The following is a 14,868-nucleotide window of genomic DNA, read 5'->3' as shown; positions in this document are numbered from 1 at the left end:
CTTACACCTACAATGATAAATGCCGGCCCTATCCTCTACCCCAGTATTTCCCTACCAGGGTGCCTCCAGCTGTTGCAAAACTTCAACTCCTAGCATGCCTGGACAGCCAAAGGCTGTCCAGGCATGCTGGGAGTTGTAGTTTTGCAGCAGCTGGAGGCACCCTGGTTGGAAAACACTGCACTACCCTGTGGATTGGGAATAAGCTGTTTTTCACCACAGGCTTGTTGCAGAAATGTCTCCCATCACACTCCTCTGAATGGGACTTGCACTAATCTATATGCCTGATAGATGAATTAAACTGATTTTCAGTCATAAAATTTAACAAAAAAATCTGCTGCATCTGAATAGAAACTAAAACAAATAGCAACAGCCCGGTGGTTTGACCTCATGGTGGCCACAATGTGTCCACTACACTGGCTTTATTGGGGATATGCAGGCACTTCTGGGGGACCCTTATTGGGGCCCATCAATAAATTCTGGAAGGTTGGCTAAAAATAGGGAAAAACTACAGCAGAGATTGCAGTGTTCATTTTTCAGGTTACAATACAGAGGACTATAAGTCAATTGCGCTGCGATGGGATGTTACTATAAACACGGCCAGCAGGGGCCGCTCTGGATTCACATCTGCTGAATGATACAACGTCTACAACAAACAGGCGGGAAACATTTGAGCCGTCATCGTCCGAACCTGGGCGGGGACCATCCCAGAATTCCTATTGGCTGTATCGGTGTCCAATAGGAACTGAGGTCACATGAATGGCGGGAAATATGAAGCTGACGGGCGGGGTCGGTAATCGCTCAGTGATTGTGCGGTCGTGTGTGAGCAGCGTCCTGTGTCCTCTGCCGACATTACAATGTATGTTCTACTCGGGCTGCTTGTGACTTTAAAGTTTGGCGGCTTTTTTTTAGCTTTGCAATGTGTCGCTAAGTGTTAAAAAGTCGCATCCTTTGTGCTACATGTGAGGAATTGCTGGTTTTCATGTGACTTTTTCTTTTCCCTAAAATGTGTCAGGTGTGCGGTAAGTGTGTACGGCTGAGGCACAGTAATTCTGCCCCCTAGTGGTGGCAATCCCCTGCACATGAGCCTCATGTGTGATCTAATGCTGCCTTATTCTTTACCATTTCCAGCCAGTGTTCCTCCATCTGCTGCAAAACTACAACTCCCAGCATGCCCGGACAGCCTTTGGCTGTCCGGGCATGCTGGGAGTTGTAGTTTTGAAACAGCTGTAGAGACACTGGTTGGGAATCACTGCTGTAGTTACTTTTGTGGAGATTTATCAAAACCTGTCCAGAGGGAAAAGTCGACCAGTTGCCCATAGCAACCAATCAGAGCGCTTAAAATTTTCAGAGGCCCATTTCAAAATGAAAGAAGCAACCTGGTTGCTATGGACAACTGGCCAACTTTTCCTCTGCACAGGTTTTAATAAATCTTCCCCTTTTGGAGAACATTTATATAGATACAATCTGTACCCCTCTCCAGCTGTTGCAGAACTACAACTCCTATCATAACTACAGCTCCCATGGTGCTCTGACATCTGAAAGGGTGTGACTACTTACTAGTTGGTATAAAAAAAAAAAAAAAAGGCTGTGATTCCATGGTGTATTTTTTTTAAGGCTTAGTTTTAGGCTGGATTCACATCACGATTTGAGTGTCCGATGCACAGATACGATTTCAGAAGCTCACATCACCTGAAATCGTATCTGTGCAGGGACAGGTACTGACAGATACGGAGCCATTAACTATTATGGGGCTGTGGACCCGATCGTAGTCTGCTAGTAACTATGATCTGGTCATTTTTCTCAGCAGGTCAGATTTTTGACACAGATGGTCTGCCATGATTTTCAGTCCCTGTCAAAAATCTGACCTGCTGAGAAAATGACCAGATCGTAGTCACTATCAGACTACAATCGGGTCCGCAGCCCCATAATAGTTAATGGCTCCATATCTGTCAGTACCTGTCCCTGCACAGATGCGATTTCAGGTGATGTGAGCTTCTGAAATCGTATCTGTGCATCGGACACTCAAATCGTGATGTGAATCCAGCCTTAAAATCTTATTGTAAAATGAGGTTCATGGTTTTTATTTTTTACACTTGTGTTTGGGCTTTTATGTGATTTGTCTAAGCTTATAAATTCCACATGTCTTGAAATATCAAAAGGTTTGATCAGTCTGTCTTAGCCCCTTAAGGATCCAGGATTTTTTCAGTTTTTTTTATGCACTTTCGTTTTTCCCCCCTTACCTTTAGGGTGCGTTCACATGCTATTACTAGCAGCGGGAATCCCATTGTGAGTTACGCTACCATTGACTTAAATCGGTCCGCAATAGTGACAGATTTGCGGACTGTCCGCGGACCCATTCAAATGAATGGTAGCGTAACTCGCAGTGGGAAACCTGCTGCTAGTTACTAGCGTGTGAACGTGCCCTAAAAAAAAAAACTTCCATTTTGCACCTGAAAATCCATTTGATGGATTATTTTTTGCGCCACCAATTCTACTTTGTAATGACATCAGAAATTTTACCTAAAAACCGACTGCGAAATGGGAAAAAAAAATCATTGTTCGATAAAGTTGGAGAAAACACAATTTTGTAAATTTTGGGGGCTTCCGTTTCTACACTGTACATTTTTTGGTAAAAATGACATCTTATCTTTATTCTGTAGGTCCATACGATTAAAATGATATCCTACTTATATAGGTTTGAGTTTGTCGTACTTCTGAAAAAAATCATAACTACATGCAGGAAAATGTATATGTTTAAAATTGTCATCTTCTGACCCCTATAACTCTTTTTTTTAATTTTCAGTCTAGGGGGCTGTATGAGGGCTCATTTTTTGCACCATGATCTGAAGTTTTTCACGGTATTGATTGATTCATTTTTATTTTTTTCATGATATAAAAACTGCCAAATATGCAATTTTTGGGACTTTAGATTTTTTTTTGCGCATACACCATTGATGTGCGGTTTAATTAACACACTTTTATAATTCAGACATTGCCGCACGCAGTGATGCCACATGTGTGCTTATTTTTACTCTTTTAATTTTAATTTTTTTTTTTTTATGGGGGGGGGGGAAAGGGGGTGATTCAAACTTTTATTAGGGAAGGGATTAAATTATCGTGTTCCTGTTGAATTTGATGCAAATTATTAGGGGGCAAATTGACATACAATAAATGGGTTTAACATAAAAAAATAAAAAAATAAAAATACACTTGGATATAGCCGTTCATGTCTGAATACGCACTGAATTGATCATATAACAAAGTGTTAGGTGGGATTTGTATATTTGCTCCATTGTGCTGTTTGGGATAAAGAGGCTTTCTTGGACTTCACTATTGATGGCTTAGAATTGATCATCAATATTAGATCGTCTTGTGATCTGTCACTGAGCGTTTGACAGGAGCTGTAGCACTTGAGTGAACCCTAATAGGGGGAGATTTATCAAAACCTGTGCAGAAGCAAAGTTGTCACAGCTTACTACTTACATTTTTCAGCAGTCTTGTTAAGAATGTAAGAAGCAAGCTGGTTGCTATGGGCAACTTTGCCTCTGCACAGGTTTTGATAAATCTCCCCCTATGGTCCTACAACTCAGTCACTTGAAGTGGGCCGAGCTGTAGTACAGCCTGTATAAGGGTACGTTCGCACTAGTGGACCCAGAGCTTATTTTACGCTGCAGATCTGCCGCTGAAGGACCCCTGCACGGTGGCTTTACATGTGCCTGCTCGGAGCGGCAATACGCTACGAGCAGACACACTACGATGTGCAGTATACTCGCATCGTGGCAGCTCTCGGCCTACCTCATGGAGCAGGGGGAGCGGCCACGATGTGTGTGAGTACACTGGGCTTGTGCGGCAACTCTCGCAGTATGTCTGCTCGGAGCGGCGTATTGCTGCTCCGAGCAGGCACATGTAAAGCCACCATGCAGCGGTCCTTCAGTGGCAGATCTGCAGCGTAAAATACGCTGTGGGTCCACTCGTGTGAACATACCCTAAGGTTGCATTCACACTGTTTGAATCCTACGGCTGCCGGGTCCTGCTGAGAAATGTAAACATCGGGCGCGCAGCTTCTAATTCACTTTAATGAGCAAACCAGACTCGGCTAGTGACTCTGGCTAATTTTTTGCCCCGTATCTGGTTTTGTGAATGGACTTAAAACCGTGGTATACTACTCTGTGTAGACAATCCTGAGCCAGTATTTTCCAATAGGATGACTCCAGCTGTTGCAAAACTACAACTCCCAACAAACTGGACAGCCAAAGGCTGTCCAGTCATGCCAGGAGTTGTAGTTTTGCGACAGCTGGAGGCACCCTGGTTGGGGAAACACTGCTTTGAGCTATGTATGTCTCAAGCACACATCCCTCTGATAGTTCGCCACAGAGAATTTGAGTGATTTCAGTGGGTGCTGTGTAAAAAACATTTTATATGATCACTTGATGCATGTGTTCTGGGAAATAGGAGGTTCAGTATGTAGTGATGGCTCTATATATTCTAATGATGTGACAACATTACATTATCACCTTTACATAACTGTGGGTTTTCTTTTTAGTCTAAATCCTTTCCTAATGGACACCAGAGATGAAAGTACCATGGTGTCTGCGGAGCAGAGCTCTCTGCTGGATCCCTCCATGTGCAGTGCTGCCGGGGACACTACTACCTCAAATTCCTCAGTCCTGGTAAGTCACTTTCTGTATGACTGAAAGGTAAGGTGTTGCAAAGGACTGAAATCTATATACGCTTTCTTTTCCTACAATATAAGTAATATAGAAAATTTGTCAATTTTAACTATTATTTACACCACACTAGGCATCCTGAAGTTGTTTTTTTTTTTTTTTTTTACATCAATTACAATCCCCCTTGAAATGACTATTTTACCTTTCCCTAATTTCCATCATCCTAACTCATCTGCCCCAATTTGTCTTCTCAAATGCTTCACTGTACTTTAGACGACCGATGGCTTGTCCATGGATCCCCTTAGCCTCAGACTTCACACATATGGAGTCGGATGCTGTCCCTATGGTTTGCTGGTGTTAGATGGCATTGAAGCTCTGTAATGGGGTATAGGCTTCATCAGTAGTCTCCACGTTCGTCATCACTGGTGTGGCATTCTCGATGGCCTTCTCACTCATTTTAAGGCAAAACACCGCACACAACAAAAGCAAGATTATCAAGATTAGAAGTATGGTTATTCCTGTTTGGACCCAAGTCTTTTTCTACCCTCCCATCCAAAGTACTGATCTCTAGGGTCTGAGATTCCAGAATTTTAAAGTTTTTTTTTTTCTTTTTCTAGTTTATTTATGGTTATTTTACCATTGGGTCCTGTGTTGGCTGAGATATGGGCAACAGGTCTCTCTAAACATTTTTACATACCCCCCCCCTTTTTCCGCTAACACCATATCTAATGCTATATGATTTTGGAATGTCATAGTGGATGTGGCACTTAGTTGTTCGGCCTGACCTTTAAGTAATTTGAATCTCTGCTGGATATAATCCAGTCTACATTCTAGTTTATAGAAATGTGGGGTATTATAGACTCAACCCCAGCTTTTACTTTATCTTTAAATTCATCTGGGACTCATTGGGAGTAGCAGGGGGACTCCTATAGCATCAATATACACCGGGGGGTCTAGGCTCCCAGCAGGGGCTGCACGTTTTCTTTTGGAGTGTGGTTCGGGTTCCTCTGTAGGTTCGGTAGTGAAAATGTGTATGGGCATAAGAGTCTTTTCTAATGTGCATTCTACAGTCAGATTCCCTTCTAATCTGGTTCTGAGCTTCATATCCCCAAGTATCCCATACCTTACAGTAGTTAACATTTACTCATCCCACTAGCTAGGCTTATCCTTTCTATATTTTTGCACCAAGTATTCCTTTTCCTTATAACATAATCACCCACTGAGGTGCTTCTTTCATCCCACTATTTGTACATGTTCACCCACTGATTCTCCTCATACAATGTCACATCCTAACAATCTGTTGTGATTATCTTTTCCTCTGGAACAACCATGGTTATGTAAAGACAGATTTGTTATCAGAGAATATCTCTTGGGCTGCTTTCCTGCTATAAAAATTCATCCGTTACAAACGTCCGTCAGAAAACCCTTGTTAGACGGCCGTTAAACAATCCCATTCAAGTCTATGGAATTTTTTTTATTACCCGTTATGGCCCGTCATGAATAACGGCCGTAAGTTGTGACTGGAGAAATAACGGACATGCACTAATTTTTCTTCCGTCACAAGAAACGGGTAAATTAACGGCTGTTATTTTTAACATTGAAGTCTATGGCCTTTGTCATCCGTTTGCACATGGTTTACAATATCCGTTATTACTTCTGAGAATGCTCTGAAGAGCTGACATCAGCAGACTCCTGCAGTGCTGAAGGACTACTACTCCCATCATGTAACAGACTTGTTTCCATGATGGGAGTAGTAATTCCCTGCCTGCGGGAGTCTGCAGACAGCTGGGGAGGCTACATTAGTGTTTGTACTACTACCCCCATCATGGAACAGTCTGTTCCATGATGGGGGTTGTAGTATAGGGGCTGAGGGATTGATCTCACCGGGTTTCACTTGAGACACAATGCGATCAGAGGTTATAAAGCAGGGGAGCGGGCAGCATGCACTGCAATGTATCAGTGTGTTTTAACTTTCATTTTTGAATCCCCTGTAAGGGCCCTGAATGGTCAGTACTGAGGAGCCATTCAGGGCTCTCAGCGGGAGATTTAAAAATTAACATTGGGAGTAGCAGGGGGGCCATATCTATATTAAAAGCTCTTTGGGGGGCAAGATATATTGTGCTGCACAGGGGGACAGACATATAGCCTATATCTAGCCCCCCCCCCCCCAGTGCATTTATAATATGCCCCCTGCAGCACATATAAACACCACCCCCCCCCCCCCCCCCCGCTGGCGCAAGTATATGTACCCACGCAGCATCTATAGATAAGTCATTGCTGCGCTATGAATGAAAAGCGTTCTAGCAGCAGCCGCAGCGGCATATGACTATAGAAGCGCTGTGGGGGCAGATAACGTTAGATGTCTGCACCCCCCAGCGCTTCTATATACATATACCCTTGCTATCCCTCTGTAGGAAACAGCAGCAATCGCCAGGTCCCGTATATTAGCAAACTCATTTTTTATTGCATCAAAGCTAGTAAAGCAGCAACGTTTCGGCTAAAAGTAAGCCTTTCTCAAGCATAGTGCAAATGACAATGGAACAAACTTAAATCCATAGTGAAAAGACATGATTGGTGAAAACACAAGTGCATTACATAAATCATTAAGCATAGTATCCACCCCCAGTCCATGATTGGATGGACTGGCGGTCATGTGATTTTAGATCTGTCAAAACTTATTCAATATTATAATCTATGAAAATAATTATATAATAACCTCCCCACGTGGAGCGATGAAGCCAGCGGGGTTCCACAATCCTTTTCCAGTCTTCTGATTGTCGATGTCTTTTAGCCGATCTTGTGTATCAGGATCTCCGTTTCCTCGCTCCTTTGTTGTAAACAAAGAAGCTGCCACTGCGCGAAGTACGTGTGTACCTCCGTCTAGCCTCGCTATCCATATCTCATTAATATTATACTGCGCATGTGCTAACGCTTCGCGCATCCAGCACGGCCATCCTGTAGTGAATACATAGGTGTCGCTGTCAGTATATGCAGCGGCTCAATGTATTAAATTCACCAGGGTCCTGACCTATGACAGTGAATATGGGGCATTCTGATAGCAGCGCTATGAATGAAAAGTATTTCAATGACGCACGATCACTTCCGGAGCGCAGACAAGGTCCTCTATTATAGGATCCTTAGTCTAGCGTCCTGTGCTTCATTCAGCTCTCTGTATGGAGCTTCCTGAGCCCTTGATGTTTACTCCAGTGACAGTCCCAGAGGGTGAGACGCTGAAGAATCCGAGATCTGGGAGTACTGAGGGCTACATGGTCTTTATCGAAGCCTATCTACAGTTGTTTTTCTGATCCTTTCCTCCCTTGTTTTTATTTCATGTAGAAAAGGCTGTTACTGTCCCTAAACATGCTGAGAAATATTTTTGTGTAATAAAGGCTGAGTTGTTTCTTCCCAAAAAAACTGATATGTGTAGTTAAAAAAAAAAATAAAAAAATAAAAGATATTGGCTAATTTAGTTAGAGGTACTCTGGTGGAAAACTATTTCTTCCGTATCAGGAACTATCCAGAACAGGAGAAAATCCCCATTGCAAACCTATGCTGCTCTGGACAGTTCCTGACACGTGCAGCACGTGTCAGCAAAGAGCTCTGTGGACAAGATTTAAAAAAAATACATATATTTCTCTGTAGCATACAGCTGCTAAAAAGTGCTGGAAGGGTAAAGATTTTTTCAATAGATGTCATTTACAAATCTGTTTAACTTTCTGGCTCCAGTTGATTTAAAAAAAACAAAAAAACAAAAAAAATACATATTTCCACCGGAGTACCCATTTTAAAGGTGGTAACCCCTGACCTTTATGAGGGAGATCAACCCTTTAAAGACCCAGTGTGTACTTGTACGCCCGTGGGAAATCAGATTGGCGATATCGGGTCCCCGGTGATCCGGAAAAAAAGGGTGATAGTTGCCATCCGACACAGCACCTTTCACCCTTTAGCAGCAGGAGTGGCCAACTAATCAGGACGGCTGCTGTGGGGGTGTCCCTAATGGCACCCGCTCCGCCCCTACTCCGGAGGGTGAGATGGTGGGTGCCAGGGGTGTGTACCTGTAGTGGTAGCCCCTTATCCCCGGCATTGGTGGCGGGATCGGAGCGGGGACAACTGCAGCAGGATGATGGGCAGGACGTGCGCAGCAGCAGGCGGTAATTCCGTGCCTCCTGCAGTTGCCTAGCAACAACCCCAGCATGCACAAAGGCATGCTGGGAGTTGTTATGCAACAGCAGAAGGCACAATTACAACTCCCATTATGCACTTTGGTAGTTTGTGCATGCTGGGGTTGTAGTTAGGCAACAGCTGTTACATAACTACAACCCCCAGCCCCCCAAAACTTGTAACACGATCTCTTGAGTATATAAATACCCCATTTGTGGATGTAAAGTGCTCTGCACCGCACTACAATGCTCAACGAGAAGGAGCGCCAATGGGATTTTGGAGACAGAATGTGTCTGGAATTGAAGGCCGTGTGTGTTTACAAAGCGCGCCCCCCCCTCCCTGTGGTGCCAGAACAGTGGACCCCCACATGTGATCCCATTTTGAAAACTACACCCCTCACGGAATGTAATAAGAGGTACAGTGAGCATTTACACCCCACTGGTGTCTTACATTACATTCTGTGAGGGGTGTAGCTTCCAAAATGGGGTCACATGGGGGGGGGGGGGGGGGGGTCCACTGTTCTGGCACCATGGGGGCTTTGTAAACTCACATGGCTCTCGACTTTAATTCCAACAAAAAGTTGTAGTTCGCCCGCAGAGCACTTTACATACACATATGGGGTATTTCCATACTTGGGGTAAAAAATTTGGGGAGGCTTTTTGTCTCATTACTCTACCTATTGTGACCATGAGAAATTTGGGGTAACACCAGCATTTTAGTGAAAAATATGCAATTCTTCATTTTCGCGTCCAGAAATTTGTCAAACACCTGTGGTGTGTAAAGGCTCAATGTACCCCTTATGTTCCTTGAGGGGTGTAGTATCTCATGTGTTTTAATTTTTTTTAAAATTTTTTAGCTATGTCGCCACAGGGGCTTCATAAATGTGACATGCCCCCCTAAAAACCATTTCAGCTAAATTTGCTTTCAGGAAGCCAAATGTGGCTCCTTCTCTTCTGAGCATTGTAGTGCGCCCACAGTGCACTTTACGTCCTCACATGGGGTATTTCCATACTCCCCCAGAGAAAATGCCCCCCAAAAGTTGTCACCCCATTTCTTCTAATACCTTTTGTAAAAATTGTAAATTTGGAGAAAAAAATGCATTTTAGTGAAAATAAATATAACTTTTTTTTCGTTTACACATCTGACTTAATGTCGTCAAACACCTGTAGGGTGTTAAAGAGGTTATCCAGGAAAACTGTCTCGGGAAACACCCAGTTTAGAAGCAAATCCCTATAGCAAACCTCTTCTAAACTGGGCGTTTCCAGAGACAGAAAAGAACAACCTTAACTTCAGAAGCTCATAAGTACTGAAAGGATTAAGATTTTTTTTATAGTAGTTTACAAATCTGTTGAACTTTCAAGAGCCAGTTGATATATAACATTTTTTTGTTTTCCTGGATAAACCCTTTAAGGCTCACTGTACCCCTTGTTACGTGCCATGAAGGGTCTAGTTTCCAAAATAGTATGACATGTGTGTTTTATTTATTTTTCTTTTTTTTTTCTGTTATGGCACAATAGGGGTTTCCTAAATGCAATATTCCCCCCCCCCCCCCCCCCCAGAAACCATTTCAGCAAAATTCACTCTCCAAAATCCCAAAAAATTGGGTTACAGATTTTAGGTGGGATTTTTCTCCTTTTACCCCTTTGTAAAAATTCTAAAACTGGGTCTACAAGAACATGTTAGTGTAAAAAGAATTTTATATTGAGATATTGAATTTTCTTTCACTTTGCAGCTATTCCTGTGAAACGCCTAAAGCAGGGGTAGGCAACCTTTTGGTAGTGATGTGTGTCGTGCGGTAATAACTCAATTATGAATTATAGTCATAAAAATTATTTATTAAAAATCTCACTTATGACCTGGTTAATTGTAGACAAAGCTAATCAATACAATTCACATCTGAGTCCGACTATTTCCTCAGATATCAACAAGTTCTTTTTATGATGGGATGACAGTAACGCTTAAAGATGTAGTTTTGCAATATACAATAATACACAGGTATTATAATGTACGCAGATTTATTGGTTATAAGATAATAAACATAAATGAGTAATAAACAATTATATATGCAAATGAATATCAATTAGATATTAGTAAACAGTATAAGATTAATTGACTACATTTAGTAGAACAATACATGTGAGTAGTTAGTAACTCGTTACAATAAACAAAAGCCACTAGGTTAGAAATATCATATAAAAAGGTTACATATCACTCTATTCAGAGAAACCTCATGATATTAAGGTGGGCAATATCTAATAATTAGACATCAATATGGAATGCTAAATTCACTCCCTGCCCCCTTCTAACCACTACAGATCACACAATTCCAAGAATGGGGAAATCCATCTAAGATATAAATATATACATTATCTTGGTAAGATTATTAAGACAATTAGCAGAGATATATGATCTTGCTCTATATTTTAGGAGGAAGATCTTGAAACAAGTTTCCTGTGTGGAAAATATATTTAAAACGCTTAGCTTGGCGAGTAGGAATTCAATCAGTATGTATAAGTAATTATTTAATGCTTTGATAGATTGAGTCTTGATTCTTCTGCAGGTAGAATGAAGTCCCACAGTATCCTAAAACTATAATCTCAATACCGAGATAATTAATTTAATTAATTCGCCAATCTAAATGGTATAATTCCATCCACATTTTCCCAATTAGTCTTAATTAAATGGAATACCATTTTTGTGTCACTTACCAAAACTTTTGTAAGAACCTTACTTCTGCTCTGAGGAACACTGAACGGTCCATCTCATCGTCGGGGACAGCCATTGGGTTGGTACTGTGTGATCAGTCCGGCATCTGGAATCTCACATGGCTTTCATGGCTTCCATCTTGTGGACCTCTTTCCTAGGGCTGGGCGGTATGACCAAATATGTGTATCACAGTATTTTTTTTTAAACTTACGGCAGTTCCACGGTATATAACAGTAATTTCATCCCCCCCCCCCCCCCCAAATCATGTGTCCCGCCAGCACTGTTCTGCGCGCCCCCAATCATGTGACCCGCGCAGTGTTCGGCTAAGCGCGCGCCCCCCCCCCCCCCCCATGTGACCCGCCAGTACTGTTCTGCTCCCCCAATTAATGATCAGCCCAGCGGGGTACTACTCGCATATGTCACCCCAAGCACTGCCCTCCTCCTCTTTGTTAGGGGCCTACACCGGCGCCGGAACTCACTGTATGCCAGTGGTCTCCAACCTGCGGAACTCCAGTTGTTGCAAAATTACAACTCCCATCATGCCCAGACAGCCAATGGCTGTCCGGGCATGCTGGGAGTTGTAGTTTTGCAACAGCTGGAGGTCCGCAGGTTGGAGACCACTGCTGTCCGCTGTATCCCTATGCCCGGGCTGCAAAAGATACAGAAAATAAGCTTTAACTCGCCTACGTCGGCCACACGCTGTTTCTTGGGACTGGAAAGTCGGAAAGCCGTCAGCCTATCACCAGCCGCAGCAATGTCCCGCTCTGGCAAGTGATAGGCTGAGCCCACTGTCATGTAAGAAGCCGGCCAGAGCTCCTTACATTGACAGTGGGCTCAGCCTATCACTGGCCGGGGCGGGACATCGATCCGGCCGGTGATAGGCTGACTGCTGTCCCATATTCCCATCCCCAGCGTAAGGCCCCGACGTAGGTGAGTTTGTTTATTTTCTTTTTTGCAGCCCGGGCATAGGGATACAGTGGACAGCAGTGGACTCAAACCTGCAGACCTCCAGCTGTTGCAAAACTACAACTCCCAGCATGCTGGGAGTTGTAGTTTTGCAACATCTGGAAGTCTGCAGGTTGGAGACCACTGGCGTACAGTATAAATTTCTGGCAGCCCCCAACAAAGAGGAGGGCAGCTCTGGCGGGTCACATAGAATTAGTTCCCCGATGTAGGGACAGCGCTGGGCTGATGATGCATTCCCGAGGGGGAGGGGCCCAACCGGTATTGCGGTATGGGGGAAAATTCATATCGTGCAGCCCAAAAAAATTCTGTATTCGGTATGAACCGGTATACCGCCTAGCCCTACTCTTTCCTTTGTCTTTGTGTTCTCAGTTAGAGCAGTTCAGCCTCCAGTTCAGTATCAGCCTTCAGTATTCCGTGTCAGCTCTCCCTAACATCTGGTTTACCAGACTTTTTATTTTTATTTTTTAGACACACCCTCCTAAATTGCAATTCCCCAATGAATGTAGGTTGGGCGTGTACATATGGTAATGACTGACATCACTTTACTACCCAGAATGCATTGAGCACATTACCCATAATGCCTTTCCTGTCAGTGTAATGTCTACCCATCCATTAGGGGTTGCTATTGCATAAGCAATTAGCATCATTACCATTAAGGGTTAACTTGTCAATAATTTGTCTTAAACCAACATTCCACATTTGAAATGTGGAGCCATAATTAACAAACAGGTCTTACTTTTGACATCTATAAGTAATTAAACCCTCGATTCTCATAGACAGTGTCTCCAATATGACATTTAAATTTATTGGAACGATAAGTTTGATGTAGGCCTCTTTCACACATGTGAATCTCCCTGTTTGTCCAGTCTTGGTGATTGATTGTTAGTCTTAGGAATATTTCTCCAGGTCTTAGGAATATAGAGCATGGAGCAATGTTGCCTATGAGAATCATATATAAGAAGATAGATATGTACTGATGCCCTTTTCAATATTAACAGTATATGACAATCATATGTACTGATTACCTTATATATAAAGAACTAATGTTCATTCAGATGAGACATAGTTATTTTCTTATCTCAACCCCCCCTTTCTCTCCCTTGGATGAATGATAGTAGTGTTGTCTAGAGTGTAACCAGACCCCTTATCAGTCTCTTCTCTAAACACCATAAATATCAAGAGCTAAGAAGTATTCTGCTCCGACTGGCATTTATACAGAAAAGGACTTTAGAATTAATTTTGGTCTATGTCAGAACATACACAAAATGGCTGACATCATGCTCTTATGCTATAAAGCATATTAAACATAGTGATTCACTTTTGGGGTTCACATAATGCATAACATGTGCCCAAATTTTTTCCGAAGACTCTTGGTGTGCCGGTCACGGTGTTTTTTTATTTTTTTATTTTTTTTAATTTTTTTTAACAGAATTGTCCCTATATATTGTTCATGCTGTAAGGACCTTACAGTGAGAACAACAATTTTAACTCAGACCTGTATAATACAAACCCCAGAATCAGTCCACACATCAATACAGACCCCAGAATCACCACCTGCCATAATACAGACCCCAGAATCACCACCCGCCATAATACAGACCCGTTGTGTTGCGCAATAAGATACATAGTTACATTAACTGACTCACAATTCACGTCTTTTAGGGTCAGCGTCGTTCTCTTTCCTTCTGTTCTCCATCTGGCTCAGACCAACATGATGACTTCTTCCAGCCAAAACCCATCACTGCAGCATCTGCAAGACAAACATCTTAGGTTCTACATTTTTCCAGTGCAGTCCCAAGAAGTGCAGAATTCAGTGGAGTTTATTCCATTCCAAAAAGTGTTACAGAGAAGGCTGCCTTTCAGTGACCTGTCTTTGCGTTTGTCAAGCATTAGAAGCGACAAATTGTAGCCTGCTCTGTAACTCTGTTTGGAAGGGAATAAACTCCACTGAATTGCACTTTACACTTAGGTGTGATGTGTTTTTTTTTTTTTTTTTTTTTTTTTTTTTTTTTTTCCTTGGATATAGGTGATATGGATTTTTATCAGTGCTCTTGTAGTTATCTTACTCCCGGCCAAATCCGTATACAGCATTTGTATACCAAAGTAAATCAAACAGAGCCATGTCGGTTTCAAATGCTTCTCTGCCTTTATTCAGTCCTTGGTTATATTACCTCTATAATTAGCATAAGTTCCCACCCCCCTACTATGCCTTTCCCGGGCTTCTTTGTTCAAAAGGTGGGGCGGGGAGGGAGAGAGCAGATGGGGAAGGAGTGGACAAGTAACAGAAGTATGGAGTCTTCATCCTAAATGGACATTTTACATATACAGTATATAAAATGTATATATACACATATACATCGATCACAAG

At 42.5% G+C, this 14,868-nt stretch overlaps 1 protein-coding gene across 3 annotated transcripts in view; it reads left to right on the top strand.

Moving 5' to 3' along the window:
- Positions 1 to 645: 645 nt before the first annotated feature.
- Positions 646 to 14,868, top strand: part of LOC130272700 (kinesin-like protein KIF20A) — a 96,150-nt gene continuing 81,927 nt past the window's right edge. Inside the window, exons 1-2 of one of the 3 annotated variants that reach the window (XM_056518564.1) lie at positions 646 to 856; positions 4,544 to 4,670. In XM_056518564.1, the coding sequence (XP_056374539.1) occupies positions 4,560 to 4,670 (111 nt within the window). In that variant the 5' untranslated portion in view covers positions 646 to 856; positions 4,544 to 4,559. Of the gene's footprint in view, positions 857 to 889; positions 1,020 to 2,821; positions 2,859 to 4,543; positions 4,671 to 14,868 lie in introns of those variants that run through there. The other 2 variants (XM_056518565.1, XM_056518566.1) reach the window with 2 other exon arrangements.

The sequence above is a fragment of the Hyla sarda genome, chromosome 5, assembly GCF_029499605.1.
Source record: "Hyla sarda isolate aHylSar1 chromosome 5, aHylSar1.hap1, whole genome shotgun sequence".
NCBI classification, from domain to species: Eukaryota; Metazoa; Chordata; class Amphibia; order Anura; family Hylidae; genus Hyla; species Hyla sarda.
Note: the sequence above shows the minus strand (reverse complement) of the source record. Positions and strands in the feature narration are given on the sequence as shown.